Genomic DNA, 15,649 nt, shown 5'->3' with positions numbered 1-15,649 from the left:
TGGACAAATCTGTCACTGAACCAGTTTGCCCTTAAGAAACATCAGAAATCTGAAAACTTCAGAATGTTTAAAAATTACTTCCCACCTCTCCAGTTCTGAAAAATTATTTAGAAATGTTTGCCAAAATAAGAACGTTTCCATCTAGCTGGGTGCCAGTGGCTCCTACATGTAATCCTAGTACTCAAGAGACTGAGATCTGAGGATCACAGCTCAAAGCCACTTTGGGCAAACAAATCCTAGATTAAACCCCAATTAACCAGCAGAAACCCAGAACTGATCTGGGAACTGGTGTCTTTTGCCTATAATCCTAATTACTCAGGGAACTGATAGCTAAGAATCACAGTTCAAAGCCAGTCCAGGCATAAAAGTCTGTAAGACTTATTTCTCTCTGTCTCTGTCTCTGTCTGTCTATCTGTCTGTCTGTCTGTCTGTCTGTCTGTCTGTCTCTCTCTCTCTCTCTCTCTCTCTCTCTCTCTCTCTCTTCCCCCCCCCAAGGAGTTGGCTAGAAAAAGAAGTAGGGACATTTGTTGTATAAATTAAACAAGTGTGTTGCAGGCATTTCGAAAAATATGCATGAAGGGGCTGGGAATGTGGCTCAGCCGTAGTCTTTGCCTAGCATGCTTGAAGTCCTGGGTTCCATTCCTCAGTACCACATAAACAACAATAACAACAACAACAACAAAAACCCAGAAGTGGTGCTGTGGCTCAAGTGGTAATGTGCTAGCTTTGAGCAAAAGAAGTTCAGAGACAGTGCCCAGGCCCTGATACCAAGCCTCCAGGACTGGCAAAAAAGAAAAAAGAGGGGAGGGGGACAGGGGAATATATATCAATGCTTCGCAATTCTTCTTTAGAAGACACACAAAAAAGATCCAGTACTGGTCATGGAATATTAGAGCAGCTGTGCTTTTGGTTTTGCTTGTTGATGTTGTTTTGCTTTTCGCTTTCTATGCTGGGGTTGGAACACAGGGCCCTGTGCATGCTAGACAGCTCTCTACACCTGACATCTGCTCTCAGTTCCCTCTTGCTCCTCTGCTGTCTTACATTACATTTTGAGCATTTAATTTGGTATAGTAATATACTATTTAATAAAAATGTATAGTAAGTGATCAAGTAATGTTTTGGAATGAAAGGATACATTCGATTAGTGGTACCCACAAGCTTTGCAGATCCATGTCATGTATTTCTACGCTCACAACATTTCCTTCTGTCTTTAATGCTAGCCTTGAGGGCCTGACTATAACGAGCATGTCAGTGTGGTGACCAAGTCTAGAATGGTGCACTCCATGTTTCCATTCAATTTCAAGTTTCCGACGGATTCTTTTCGAATTCTAAGTGGGTTGTCTTTTGCTCAACTTCTGTAAGTCAGAAAAGAATAGCTCTAGGGCTACATTATGCAGTGTATAGTTTTTCACTTCAGTTCAATAGGCAATGAACTAGAAACACAAAGATGATAAATTCTAATTTTCCACTCCTCTCACTAACTCACTTGGTGAACCCTGAGCAAATCACTTAACTCTAGTTGACTTCGTGGCTCTTCATCTTTGAAACCTCCAGAGCGCCATCTTGGTGAAGTGGCGCTAAGGACTCACAAAAAACTCAGTTTCTTCCCACTCTCAGGATCTACTCAGCAAATGACCTTTATAGGATGCATTCCATTTCTATGGCTTCCAACAAATCAATCCTTCTCGCCATCTAAACTCTCCCTGTGCCGTATTAAGAGTTAAGGCCCATTGAGCAGTTTCTTTGTCTTTCCAAATACATTAGCTGAGGCCACTCAATGTTAATTACTGTCACACAGCATTATCAAGCTTCTCTGCCTCATTTTCCTGCTTCATTGACTGCCTTGGCTAAGAGACTGAAGGCTAGATCATTTCTTAGAGACAGAGTAAAATGCTGGGACCAGTAAAGGGAAGAAGAGAGAAATAGATACCATACTTTCTATACATTCAATATCTCTAAAGGCACTGTATGTCTTTTTTGTTTTATTTCATTTCATGTTATTGGCTTACCAGTTACACAGGGGGAGGGATTTCGTTGTTACATTTCTATACATGTTGATGCTCTATTCCAATCAATCAATTTCCCCCCCCCAATCATACTCTTCCCACCCGCACCCTTTCTTAAGGCACTGTACATCTTCAAGTGAAACTTATAACACACACTAATCAGATCTTTCAGCTGTGAAATTATGATTCAGTAAAAGGAAAGGGTGATTGGTGATCTAACTTGGTTGCAAATATCCTTTATTGTTATTATAATACACCTGCTCAGATTCAGTATCCAGAGAGGTGTTTCACCCACAAAATGAATCAGAAGTGTTTTGAGTGGGGTTTAGAATTAAATGATAGAAACTTAAAGCAAAAGCTGGGAAATTCTTGGCTCCACAAAACTCCATAAAGATAACAGAAATCCTAAAGTAAATTCAGTGATTCCCTTAGTTTTGATTTTTTTCTCCATCCTTGGCCAATTGGGAATTGACTGGGCTATTAGCTTATCTCTGATTTCAGAGCATAAAGCCTCTAAGATGTTGAAGGACAGTCCATTTCAAATACTGTATTTACCTTCTGGTTTTGAATTCAGGATCTCTTTGTATATGAGTGGTCACCTTTTCTCCTTTGCCACAAATGATAGTACCTGGCATTTACAACTTGGAGAGGCCCTGGCAAAATGGGGAATAGACAATCCTTACCCTTCCTCCCCTCACCAGAATTGCTCTCAGCCCTCTTGCAAGTACCCTGCAAATGGAGAGGCCAGACATTTGGGTCTAATGGATATTTCCTATTCTGAATTAAAGAGGATGCTAAAGGCCACAGCATAAACAAACAGGTGATCATTAAGCATACTTTGTTTACTTTTTTTTTTTTTTTGCCAGTATTTGGCTTGAGCTCAGGGCCTGAGCACTGTCCTGGGACTTTCTCAAGGCTAGCACTCTACCACTTGAGCCTCAGTACCACCTGAAGTGTTTTTCTATGTATTCAGTACTGAGAAATCGAATCTGGGTCTTTGTGCATGCTAGGCAAGCACTCTACCACTAGGCCAAACTCCCAGCCCCAGGACTCATATTTTTGTCTGGACCCACCTTGGACCTTCATTTACCTACCTATGCCCATATCAGGCTGGGATTGCATCTGTAATCCACTATGGATTGGACAGTTAACTGAGTTGCCTGGAATAGTCTTGAACCAGGATCCTCTTGACGTCCACCTCCCAGCTGGGAAGGTTATAGGCATAGACCACCACTCCTGGCATGATAGTATGTTTTCATTTAAACATTTGGAAAGCATCGATAAGAAAAAGTCTACAAGGATAGTCACATGCTAATTATTGTTAATTTCTAAACATGAAATGCAATTTAAAAAATAAATAAACAGGGTTGGAGGTATAGCCCAGATGGTAGTGTGCCAGACAAGTGAAAGCAATCATCAGATAGCAAATTTAAGTCCCAATCTTGGACAATTAAAAAAAAAAGATTCAAGAAGTGCAAAAATGTGTGTATGCTACTTAAACAAGTAAGTGAAGACATTAACTTGCCACGTGAGTGCACGTGCATCTGCGCATTTGAATCCTATACGCTGGTCTTGGCACAGTCTATTGTGCTGATTTTGCTAACACTCTTCCAGCATCCTTTTCCCGAAGCTCAGCCCCACTGTGGCAAAAGACAATTTTGTTTATACAGTACTTACGTACAAGCTATAAAATATGCACACCTATAACCTTCGCTGTGATCGTGGAGGCAAAGACTCCATGGTGAATCTCAAACATCATGATAGGAACTGAGGCAACCTTTTTAATCTTGCTTCTTTGATAAATGACAGCATGGATCACTTACAAAGTCCTCCTTCTGCAAGGGAGAATACATCGCACAGCTGGGTTCCCTTGCCTCCTGCTTGTAATCCTAGCTACTCAGGAGGCTGAGATCTAAGGATCTTGGATAAAAGCCAGCCTGGGCAGACAAATCTGTAAGACTCTTAGCTGCAGTTAATTTGCAAATGTCAGAAATGGAGGTATGGCTCAAGTGATAGAATGCCAACCTCAGCCACACAAGAGGAGTGTACATATAGCAGGATGCTTCCTGGAGAAGTCAATGCCTGTATGTATGTATGTACATGTATGTGGGTATTTGTTCATTTGTTTGCAGTTCTAGAGGATCACACCCAGGATCTTGCACATGCTAGACAAGTACCGCTTGAAGTTGCAAGAAGTGAGGTTTTACAGTTCATTTCCATATGGCTCATACCTGTAATCCTAGTTACTTGAGAGGCTGAGATCTGAGGATCATGGTTTGAAGCCAGCCCGAGTGGGAATATTTATAAGACACTTATCTCCAATTAATCAAAGAAAAAGTTGAAAGTGGAGCTGCAGCTCAAGTGATAGACCACTAGCCTTGAGAAAAAGAAGCAAGAAGCTCAAGGCTAGTTCTGAGTTCAAGTCCCAGGACTGGCACACACACACACACACACACACACACACACACACACACACACACACACACAAAAGGAATATATCCGTTCCCAAGTAGTGTGACAGCAAAACCTTTCTTCCACACAAAACCTTTGTTTCCTCCCCGCCACCCCCACTGGCTTCTGAATCCCCGTGGCTTGTCCCTGTCATGTACTGCTTTACCTTCCTGGGCTGGAGGTCTAGAGAAAAAGACTTCCGTGCCCTATTGCCCCTACGAGCCTTCCTCCTGCAGTCTGATGAGAGCACAAAGACTAGAGTAATTCAGGGTTTGTACAGAGGGCCATTGTCTAAACAGCCGTTCTGTGATTTGGATCTTGGTATATTATTCGGATGCTTAAGCTAACGGCAGGCATGTAGCAAATCATAAAGAGTTGGAATCTTGCATGGGTTCAAAGCAACCTCTGTCATCATTGGCTGGGTGAATTTAGACAATTTATTAACATCCCTGTGTTCTAGGTGTGTTTCATAAGCTTTCACCTTGTGAATTTTTTTTTTTTTGCCAGTCCTGGGCTTTAGCTCAGGGCCTGAGCACTGTCCTTGGACTTTCTCAAGGCTAGAGCTCTACCACTTGAGCCTCAGCACCACTTCTGGCTTTTTTCTATGTATGTGGTACCGAGGAATCGAACCTGGGTCTTCATGCATGCTAGGCAAGCACTTTAACCACTAGGCCAAACTCCCGGCCTCACCTTGTGAATTTTTGTGAGGATGAATGCATTAGAAGATGTAAAGAGCTTAGAAGAGCATTTGACTCAGTAAGCAAGTATCTGCTGTCGTTGTAATTGTTCAGTGGCCACTGAGCAAGCATAGAGGGTTATAGAAATGAGGAGGGCTGCTTGAGTTCTATGGAGAAATTCAGTCCACAGCAGTAAAGCTCAGCTGAGAAAAATAGCCGTTCACTCTGTAAAGGATGAGAGGGAATGCTCAGTTGTCACTTTAAGGAGTCAAGGTCATTGCAAGGTGTGCAGTCTATTAAAGTCTCAACTTCCATCCAACTTAGAGGAGGTACCAAAGACTCCAGCCTATTTTGAGCTCTGCTGAGTTTCACTTTTTTGGGTGGCAAGGACACATCTGAAGGTCGGTTCCTGCATGCATCAGATCATATGGTGACATGAAGAGATCCCATGACCCTTCCAGTGAGTACAGTGGAGGAAGCTTTGAGTTAGACATAGCAAATCACATTTCACATTTGCCTCTTAGCTCTAGAAAGCTGATGGGTCTTACATTTAGAATTAGCCAGGATTGATGTAGTTTTCATAGGGCAGGGTTGAGATGGAGATATCACTGTTTTTCAAACAGGCTCTGATCTCTAACACCAGTGAGGCACGCCTGCAGTCCTATTCAGGAGGCTGAGATTGGAGGATCATAGTTTGAAGTCAGCCTGAGCAGGAAGGTTGGTGGGATTTTTAAATTCTAATTAACCAGCAAAAAACCTGGAAGTATAGCTGTGGATCCAGTGGTAAAGCACCAGTCCCGAGCAAAAAAAAAAGCTAAAGGAGAGCATCCAGGTTCTGATTACAACCCCCATAACTGGTGTGTGAGTGTGTGTATGTATGTACACACACAAGATTCTGGGCACTGGATGAGTTAGTTCTCTTAGAATGTTTTCTTATAATGATACAAAAGTTACAAGCATATGCCTCAAGTTTGCCAATAAGTCATATTTTCTTGGGCTCCTTTTATTTGTTTTTAATCACTATTCACATTCATTGGAAAAATCTCTTTGCTTATATATGCATTCATTGTATCCTAGGCATGATTTTGTGTTAACAGCACCTACTTCCTACATTATTATTATGTATCTGATTTTAAGTTTGTATTCTGAAATATTTAAATATCATAAGTATTTTATACTTGTCTATATAAAGTTTGCACTTACCTTTTCAGCATCTTACAAGATAAAATTGATCTGTATCTATACTCATTTGCTTATTTTAAAAAAATATTATTGTTAATATTATTGTTACTATGTGTTGTACAGAGGGGCTATCATTTCATAAGCCAGGTAATGAGTATATTTCTTTATTTTTTCTGAACAGTCACCCCTTCCTTTAGTTTCTCCCAGTTTCCTCCTCCCATCCCTGTGCACAAGCTACAGGGGACATTTTCCACGTAGTACGTACCGAACAGCATTATTGCATTTGTTCACCCTTCCTCCCTCTCATTCTGTGCCCCCTCTTTAACTTTTCCCAGAAGAGGAAAAAAACTTAAAACAAAAACAAACACCACCACCAGTAATAATAACAACAACAACAAACTATTTATTTTTAAAAGACTCTTATTAGATTCATATATTTAAATCACATGTACCTTCTCAGATTTTGGTATTATGGGTGTCACTCATGTTGACAGTCACCTGCTTTGTCCAACAGAATATCTGTCATTAGGCTGGAGGTTTGGCTTAGTGGTAGAGTACTTGCCTAGCATGCATGAAGACCTGTGTTCGATTCCTTGGTATCATATACATAGTAAAAAAAAACTGGTGCTGTGGCTCAAGTGGTAGAGCTCTAGCTATGAGAAAGCCCAAGGATAGTACTTAGGCCCTGAGTTCAAGCCCTGGGACTGGCAAAAATAAAAAGAATATCTGTCATTAACAAATATAAACTCCAGGGATACTGGCTTCCTTGGGTGACATTATTTCAAACCTGGCTTACTGATTTATGTTAGTATCTTGGTGTCTACTAATTTATGCATTTTCTTGATTTGTAATTATGATTTCAGAATTTCTCTAGTTCTGCCTTTTTTTTTTTAATGGTGGTAGAGTGTAGCCCAGGGACTTGTTCATGCTAGACAAGTGCTCTACCACTGCCCAGCCCCATAGCCTCCTATATTTTTCCAAAAAAATATTTCTGAGGTATATGAGGCAACTGATAATATCTGTAGGGAAGTCTTATTGTTTTTATTTTATTTATTTTCTATTATCATTTTCCTTTTTGGTGATACTCAGGACTTTGTACCTGCTGGGGTTGCTTGGCTGGTGCTCTACCACTTGAACCATGCCTCCACATATCAGAAAGTTAATCAAAGTAAGAGCTAACTTTATAGAGATTTATCTTAGGGTACTCATGGCAGAGACAGGGCACATTCAAATTCAACATTACTAGAGGGTATTATTATGCTCCTTACAGCTTCCCCAAGAAAACTTTGGGTCATAAGTGGTCTTTCATGACACTGGCAGCTTCCCCTTGCCTATATTACAGGTTAAGGAATTAATTTGTGATTGTACGTTGCAGGCCTTTAAAGCTGAAATTTGCATAGACTGGATGATAACCCTAATTTTTATTTTTTGTCAGTCCAGGGGCTTAAACTCAGGGCCTGGGTGTTGTCACTGAGCTTCTTTTTGCTCAAGACTAGTGATCTACCACTTGAGCCATTGATCCACTTTTTTTATTTTTTGTAGTTATTTGGAAATAAGAATCTCACAGGCTACCCTGCCCTGGCCGGCTTTGAGCCTCAATCCTTAGATCTCAGCCTCCTGAATAGCTAGGATTACAAATATGAGCCATTGATGACTGGCTCAATAACCCTAATCTTCAAGGGGTTCACTAGGAAAAAACTATCCTAATACTCCCCCTTCCCATAGGAATAGAACAGGGGTATTTCTTAGGTTCCAAGAATGAATTATTTGGTTGGAGTACAGATTAATTTCTTTTCAATGCTAGAGTTCTGGCTAGGCTCCATGGCCTTGGCTCTTTCTCCTTTGGAAGTGCCTCTAATTCCATTTTCTAGTTGCTATGCCTCTGCATGCTGGAAGGCAGATGATCTCAGCCCGACACACACAACAGTCTCTCTCCTGCCCTGGCCCCAGCTCTTCCTTCCTCCAGGCTGGGGCCGGGCCACAGATGTGTGCTAATGAGAGCTTCTCTTTGTTTACAGGGTTTGGGATGCTCTGACAGACAATTACATCCCTTCACTCTCAGAAGACTGGAGGGATCCAAACATCGAGGCTCTGAATGGCAACAGCTCTGACACTGAGGTACCTTTTTGCTACCACTACCACCCCCACCCCTGCCCTGCCCCGTCTTGATTTAGAAGGGCTGGGCAAGCTATGGACTCCAATTAGAAAAATATCGAGTAGTTCCACAGTCCTCTGCTGCAATAGCTCAAAGTCAATGTTGGGAAAGTAGAAATCACCCAGAGCTCAAATGGTCTGAAGAGTTGTGTGGAGCTGGGTAAGATTTTGAAAGTGATTGGAATGGTTACCTGTAAAAAAAAATTAGAATATTGGGCTGGGAATGTGGCTTAGTGGTAGAGTACTTGCCTAGCATGCATGAAGCCCTGGATTCGATTCCTTAGTACCATGGAAACAGCACAAGTCAGAAGTGGCACTGTGGCTCAAATGGTAGAGTGCTAGCCTCGAGCAAAAGAATCTCAGGGACAGTGTCCAGGCCCTGAGTTCAAGCCCCAAGACTGGCAATACATACATACATACATACATACATACATACATACATACATATGTACAGATAACTTCCTTTTTTTTTTTTTGCCAGTCCTGGGCTTTGAACTCAGTGCCTGAGCACTGTCCTTGGGCTTTCTCAAGGCTAGAGCTCTACCACTTGAGCCACAGCACCATTTCTGGCTTTTTCTATGTATATGTGGTACTGAGGAATCGAATCTGGGTTTTCGTGCATGCTAGGCAAGCACTCTACCACTAGGCCAAACTCCTGCCCCCCCCCCCCAGATAACTTTTATAGTTAATCTAGATACCACACCTTCCAAGTATAGTGGTTTGAAGTAAGAGTCAGAATCAGAGAGTGACCATTTCAGGCTTTGTTAGTTTTGTGCTGAGACTGGGGCATGAACTCAAGGCCTAGGTGCTTTTTCACTCAAGGTTGATTCTTTACCACTTGAGCCACAGCTACACTTCTGGCTTTTTGTAGATAATTGGAGATAAGAATCTCACAGACTTGCCTGCCTAGGCTGGTTTTGAACCATGATCCTCAAATCTCACCCTCCTGAGTAGCTAGGATTACCATAGCTTCCTGGCCGAAAGGTTTCCTTGTGTTCAAATAATAACAAGTGATTTTATTTTTCCCCACTTATTGCTGGAGTTGAACCCAGGGCCTAATCCCAAACAAATGCTCTACATGGAGCTATATCCAGGCCCAAAAATTCTTCATGAAACTTGACCAATGGACAATGTATGTGTCTGAACCAGAGTTATAATCTGAGGATATTTTTGTCAAGGGATGATGTAGCATAAGGATATGCTATAAATGAGGGAAATACTTATTTTGCATTGATTTGCATAGACCTATACGGAGGTAGCCTTTCAGAAGGCTCAAATTGTCCCCACGGTTGAATCAATATATTGAATGGATGGTGTCTTAAAATAACAGACTACCTCAGGTTGAGTGATTTATGAACAATGGACATTTATTTTCCACAGTACTAGAGGCTGCAAGGCCAAAATCAAAGTTGATTTGAGTCTGGCGAGGACCAGTTCTTGCTGCATAAATGGCACCTTATAGCGTGTGTGTATGTGTGTGTGTGTCTTCACATGATCAGAGGGTCAAATGAGCTGCCTTTAGTTTATTTCATGAGTGCTAAGCCATTCCTTGTCCTCTAAACAACCTCTTAAAGATACTACCTCCATTATCAATTTTGGAGGCAAGGATTTCAGCCTAAGAATTTGGTGGGGAAACACACATTCAGCCCATAGCAAAAGAGAAAATCATTTAATGATGTTGTCTCTGATAAAAGCCAATTTCTATCTTGGTTGGTTTCCTGGTTTTAGCCATTAAGGAAATTTGACAATGTTGTATACAGAAGGCCTGACAAAGCTCTGTGGACTCAGCAAATGATGGAGGGGAGATGACTCTCCTCTTCTGCCGGAGCCAGCCGGCAGCGAACTGGGATTTCTGACTTTGTGGGTGAAGACTGGGAAAAGAAATAGAGAAGAGACAGACAGATGGGGTTGGGAGGACTACAGGCTAAGTGAGTAGCCCAAGAAGGCTGTGAGCTTAAGAATGTAGCACCGGTTTATTTCTAAATCTAGTCTTATATACTTTCTTGAAACCAGGGAACTGCCAGGGATTACATTTGTACAAAGTGGTAAATCTCAGATCAGTTAAGGCTATAAAATAATAAAGCAATAAAACAATGAGGTCAGGGAGCTCACAATACAGATAATGTAGCTCAAAAGTTCCTAGGCATGGCGCCCGACCTGACAGCTCATATCTTTGTATGGTTATCTTACTGAGTTATGCAGATTCATAGGTCAGTCTAACTCCACACTCCGGCTCCCAACACTCTTCCTAGGTGATCCAGAATCAAATCCAAATAGAAGAGCAGAAAATAGATTCTCCTGACTGTGCAACGTATCTGTAGTTCATTGCCTAAGATAGCACAGCATAGAGAGCAGCAACTGGCTGACTTGCTGAAAAGTGGCAGTATATCCATCTTGTCTTCTGACATTCAGACCCTCAAAGCTCCATGGGGTAGCTCAGACTTTAAGACTTAACGATTTTCTACAAGCTTCCTCAACAGAGATTCAGGAAATTGAGTGTCAGGTTCTATTTTGAACTTGTCTGTTCATTTTCTATGTGTGTGTGGTACGGAGTACTTTTCAAAATGCAACAGAGAAGGAGACAATCATGGAATAAATGAATTTTATAGAATTTACAGAATTTTTTCAAAAGACCCCAAATAGTGAAAAGGACAGATTTGTCATTGTTATGTCTTTGGCTCTTTTATGGGCAAGAACCAAGGACATCTAGGTTAGCTTGTCCTTCCAAACTGTACTAACTTATCTTCATTTGCAGATTTTCCTAAAGAGGACTGGTATTTCAGGAAGAATCCAGTGATTCTAGGAAGAATGATCTTGAGCTATTCCGTCTAACCCCCGGGGAGAGATCAAGGGAGCAATAGTGGATGGAGGAAGACTATTTCATTTCATCTTCCTTTATTATCTCAATTAATTACAATAGAAGCTCTTTAATCGACCTCAATTTCAATGACTCAGTAGATTAATCAGTGTCCTGAATTTTTGCCGTAAAACATACCAACCAAGTGGTCTCGGCATGCTGGAGGCTGAGTCTTCATGAGACTTCAGCTTAGCGCTCCATTGTCAAAATGGGTAGTTTTGTTGTCCAACCTGATTGTGCTTGTCTTTATGACTGTAAGTACTTCAGTGAAATACTGTATACACTGTTGAATCGTAACTGCAATGAGAGTCGTGCTTGTTTTGTTAAAATCAAAGTAACGTACATGTATCATTATGTAGTGTCCCGTTTTACTTCAGAATTTTCCTTCTCTTTAGTTCTATGGGTTTTATTTGTTTGGTGTTGCTAGGGTTTGAAGTCAGGGCCTAGTGCTTGCTAAGCAGGTACTTTACCACTGAAGCCACTTTTGACATGAATTGAGACTTCCTTCCTTCCTTCCTTCCTTCCTTCTTTCCTTCCTTCCTTCCTTCCTTCTTTCCTTTCTTTCTTCCTTCCTTCTTCTTTCCTTCTCTCTCTCCCTCCCTGTCTCTCTCCCCTCCTGTTTTTCTCTCCCCCCCCATCTTTCTCTCTCACCCATCTCTCTTTGTTCTGGTAGTACTGGAGTTTGAACACTCTAGCTTTCTTTCTTTTTTTTTTTTTTTTGCCAGTCCTGGGCTAGAGCTCAGGGCCTGAGCACTGCTGACCTTGGGCTTTCTCAAGGCTAGAGCTCTACCACTTGAGCCTCAGAACCACTTCCAGCTTTTTTCTATGTGTGTGGTACCGAGGAATCGAACCCCGGGTCTTTGTGCATGATAGGCAAGCACTCTACCTCTAGGCCCAACTCCCGGTCCCACTCTAGCTTTCTTATGGATACTATTTGTCACACACACACACACACACACACACGCACACACACATATCTGATCTACAATTAACCACCAGAAAACCAAAAGTGGCACTGTGGCTCAAGGAATAGGGTGGTGGCCTTGAGCAGAAGAGCCCAGGGACATCACCCAGGCTCAGAGTTCAAGTTCCATAATGAAAAAAAAAAGATATCTATCAATCCTTTCCACCTATCATATAGACGTATATATCAGATAGCATATACATAATGTATCATATATATAATGTGTGCTATGCTATATGATATATCTTTGTATGTATGTATCTGTATCTTAACGTCAATGCTTCAGGGAGGGATTTCACTGTTATACTCCCACATACGTTCATATGTTTTACATTGTATCCCAGTCAATCTTACCCTATCACTTTCCCTTTCCAAAACAATTTCAACTGGTTTCATTGTTCTGTTTTCATACTATCTCAGGCTGGCCTTCACCCTTGAACTTATCATCCCCCTGTCTTAGCTTCTTCAGTGCTGCAATTATAGGCATGAACCACCATACCCAGCTTCAGATCTAAATGGCATGCTTTGCTTTTTTGTGTGGATCCTGGGGTTTGAATCCAGGACCTAGGTGCTGTGCCTGAGCTTTTGTGGTCAGGTTAGTGCTCTAGCCACAGTTCCACTTCTGACTTTATGCAAGCTCATTAGAGGTAAGAGTCTCATGGACTTTCCTACCCAGATTGACTTCTGTCTTTATGTCTTAGCTCCTGAGTAGCAAGTGTTACAGGCACCTAAATAATTGCTTTTTTTTTTTTTTGCCAGTCCTGGGCTTGAACTCAAGAACTGAGCTCTGTCCTTGGGATTTCTCAAGGCTAGAGCTCTACCACTTGAGCCTTAGCACCACTTGCGGCTTTTTCCTATGTATGTGGTACTGAGGAATCGAACCTGGGTCTTCGTGCATGCTAGGCAGGCACTCTACCACTAGGCCAAACTCCCGGCCCCATATAATTTTTTTAAGTCATTTTTCTTCAGCTTCCAAACTTTTTATAGGATTTCTTATATAAATAAGGGCCACAGATGACAGATTTGTTCAGCTTCCATGTAATTTGTGGGTTTCCCCCCACTTCGTTTAAGGATCACAGCCTTGCACTGCCTGTATCCAGTGCCTGAGAACAATTGGCTCATAGATTTTGCCCAGATGTATAGTTGCTATGGCAAAAGGGATAAGTCCAATGCTATTATTCTGAACTGCCTTAAAGAGGCTGTCTCTTCTTTGTTTGCTCTCTGGAATTATTTTACTGGAATTATTTTATTTATCTGGAATTATTTGATTCTCCCTCCCATTCATCACACATACACTCACCCCCCCCACACAAACACCATATGAATTTTCTATGTATTGATTTCACACTCCAAAATTTTCTTAATCATCAGCATTTGACAATCACTTTCACTACTGTACTTGTAACACTTGTGCCTTCGGGTTTTCTGGTGAACTTTTCCTTCTTCCCACCCTCCCTCTTCCTCCTCCTCCTCCTCTTCCTCCTTTTTCTTCTTCTTCTTCCTTGCCAGTCCTGGGGCTTGAACTCAGGGCCTAGGCACTGTTCCTGAGCTTCTTTTGCTCACGGCTAGCACTCTACCATTTGAGCTACAGTGCCACTTCTGGCCTTTTCTGTGTATGTTGTTCCGAGGAATTGAACCCAGGACATCATGCATACTAGGCAAGCACTCTACCATTGAGCCACATTCCCAGCCCCTCTGATGAACTTTTATAAGCAGGACATGCGTGGTGTGTCAAAGATGCAAAACATCCTTTAGGGCCATTCAGACTGTTGCTTAGCAGATATTTCTTCTGCTCTCTCTTTTGTTGTTGACTTCCCTTTTCCGTGGCTAGAATTGGTGCCTTCATTTCCTATTGAGAGCTGTTCTCTATCTCTTGTCTTTTTGTATTTAAAAGAAAGACACAGATCAGGAGTTTGGCCTAGTGTTAGAGTGCTTGCCTAGCATGCATGAAGACCCAGGTTCGATTCCTCAGTACCACATCCATAGAAAAAGCTGGAAGTGGTGCTGTGGCTCAAGTGGTAGAGCTCTATCCTTCAGAAAGCCTAAGGACAGTGCTCAGGCCCTGAGTTCAACCCCAGAACTGGCCCCCCCCCCCAAAAAAAAAGGCACTAGAAGCTCTTTCTGCTTTGCAGTTTGCTCCCACTGCTCACAGGAAGAACTAGTCATCTTTCTTGATTATCTTTTCTTTCTCCTCCTCCTCTTCCTTTGGCAGTATTACCATTTGAACTCAGGGTCTTGCATTTGCTAGTTAGATGCTCTTCTGCTTGAGCCACACCTTGTTGCTGCAGGCTGGAGTCCATAGGCCTACATTATTCAATCTTCCAATAAGAGAGAGACCAATTCTTCATGCCTGGAAATCAGTGTTCCTCAGATCCTCCTTGGGGAAGGAGGCAAGGAGGAGTCTTTCTGGTGAGTGTGTGGAGATTGGCACTTATATCCTGGGTTTTTGTTGTTGTTGTTTTAGCATTACTGAGCTTGAGCTCAGGTCTAAGGCACTGTCCCTCAGCTTTTCTGCTCAAGTTCTACTACTTGAGCCACAGCTCCTGTTCTGGTTATATGGTGGTTAATTGGAGATAAGAGTCTCACAGATGTTCCTGGGTTTGAGCTGCAATCCTCAGATCTACTGATGCCCAGCAAAAGACAATCTCTTTGAGCACTCTGTCACTTTCATAGCAGACAGTAGTTGTCAAGGTCAAGGAGAGATGTCTCCTCTCTAGGTGACAAAGCAGCTAAGTTTATCTGTGGGTATAGGACTGTATCTAGGTGGTCACAGCTCTACCCTCCTGACCTCTTTTTGTTGATTGCTAATTAATTCTTTCAGCAAATATTTGTTGCTTGGATGTTCTGGAGTAGCCAGCTGTGAGGCTACAGAGCTACGGACTTCACACAGATGTTTCCTGATGGTTCATAAACGTGAAAGGACACAGTTAAACTTTCTTGAGCTCAGAACATATTGATTCTTTTTTCTATTTTTTTCTCTGATAGTTAAGGAAAAAAAAATGTCTTTGTTCTCTTAACATTAGTCAGGGAAGCAATCACCCATGAATGGTTGCTAGTAAGCAAAGGGAATTTCCTATGAATGGAATCAGCGTTAACAAAGGACACTAATAAAAAATTACTGAAAATTAATGGGCCCAGGAGTTTGGCCTAGTAGTAGAGTACTTGCCTAACATTCACGAAGATCTGAGTTTGATTCCTTGGTACCACATACATAGAAAAAAGCCAGAAGTGGTACTGTGGTTCAAGTGGTAGAGCTCTAGCCTTGAGAAAGCCCAAGGACAGTGTTCAGACCCTGAGTACAAGACCCAGGACTGGCAAAAAAAAAAACCTGAAAATTACTGAACACAAGGATTAAAAC

The 15,649-nt window shown here is 41.9% G+C and overlaps 1 protein-coding gene across 2 annotated transcripts in view; it reads left to right on the top strand.

Annotated features, from left to right (window-relative positions):
* Fez1 (fasciculation and elongation protein zeta 1) overlaps window positions 1–15,649 on the top strand; it is a 49,179-nt gene that overhangs the window by 9,185 nt on the left and 24,345 nt on the right. For both annotated transcript variants that reach the window (XM_090319658.1, XM_090319659.1), the window contains exon 3: window positions 8,335–8,434. In XM_090319658.1, the coding sequence (XP_090175784.1) occupies window positions 8,335–8,434 (100 nt within the window). The remainder of the gene's footprint in view (window positions 1–8,334; window positions 8,435–15,649) is intronic.

This window comes from Megascapheus bottae, chromosome 27 (assembly GCF_031878675.1).
Source record: "Megascapheus bottae isolate mThoBot1 chromosome 27, mThoBot2.hap1, whole genome shotgun sequence".
Lineage (NCBI taxonomy): Eukaryota > Metazoa > Chordata > Mammalia > Rodentia > Geomyidae > Megascapheus > Megascapheus bottae.
The sequence above is the reverse complement of the archived record's forward strand: the minus strand, read 5'-3'. Positions and strand labels throughout refer to the sequence as shown.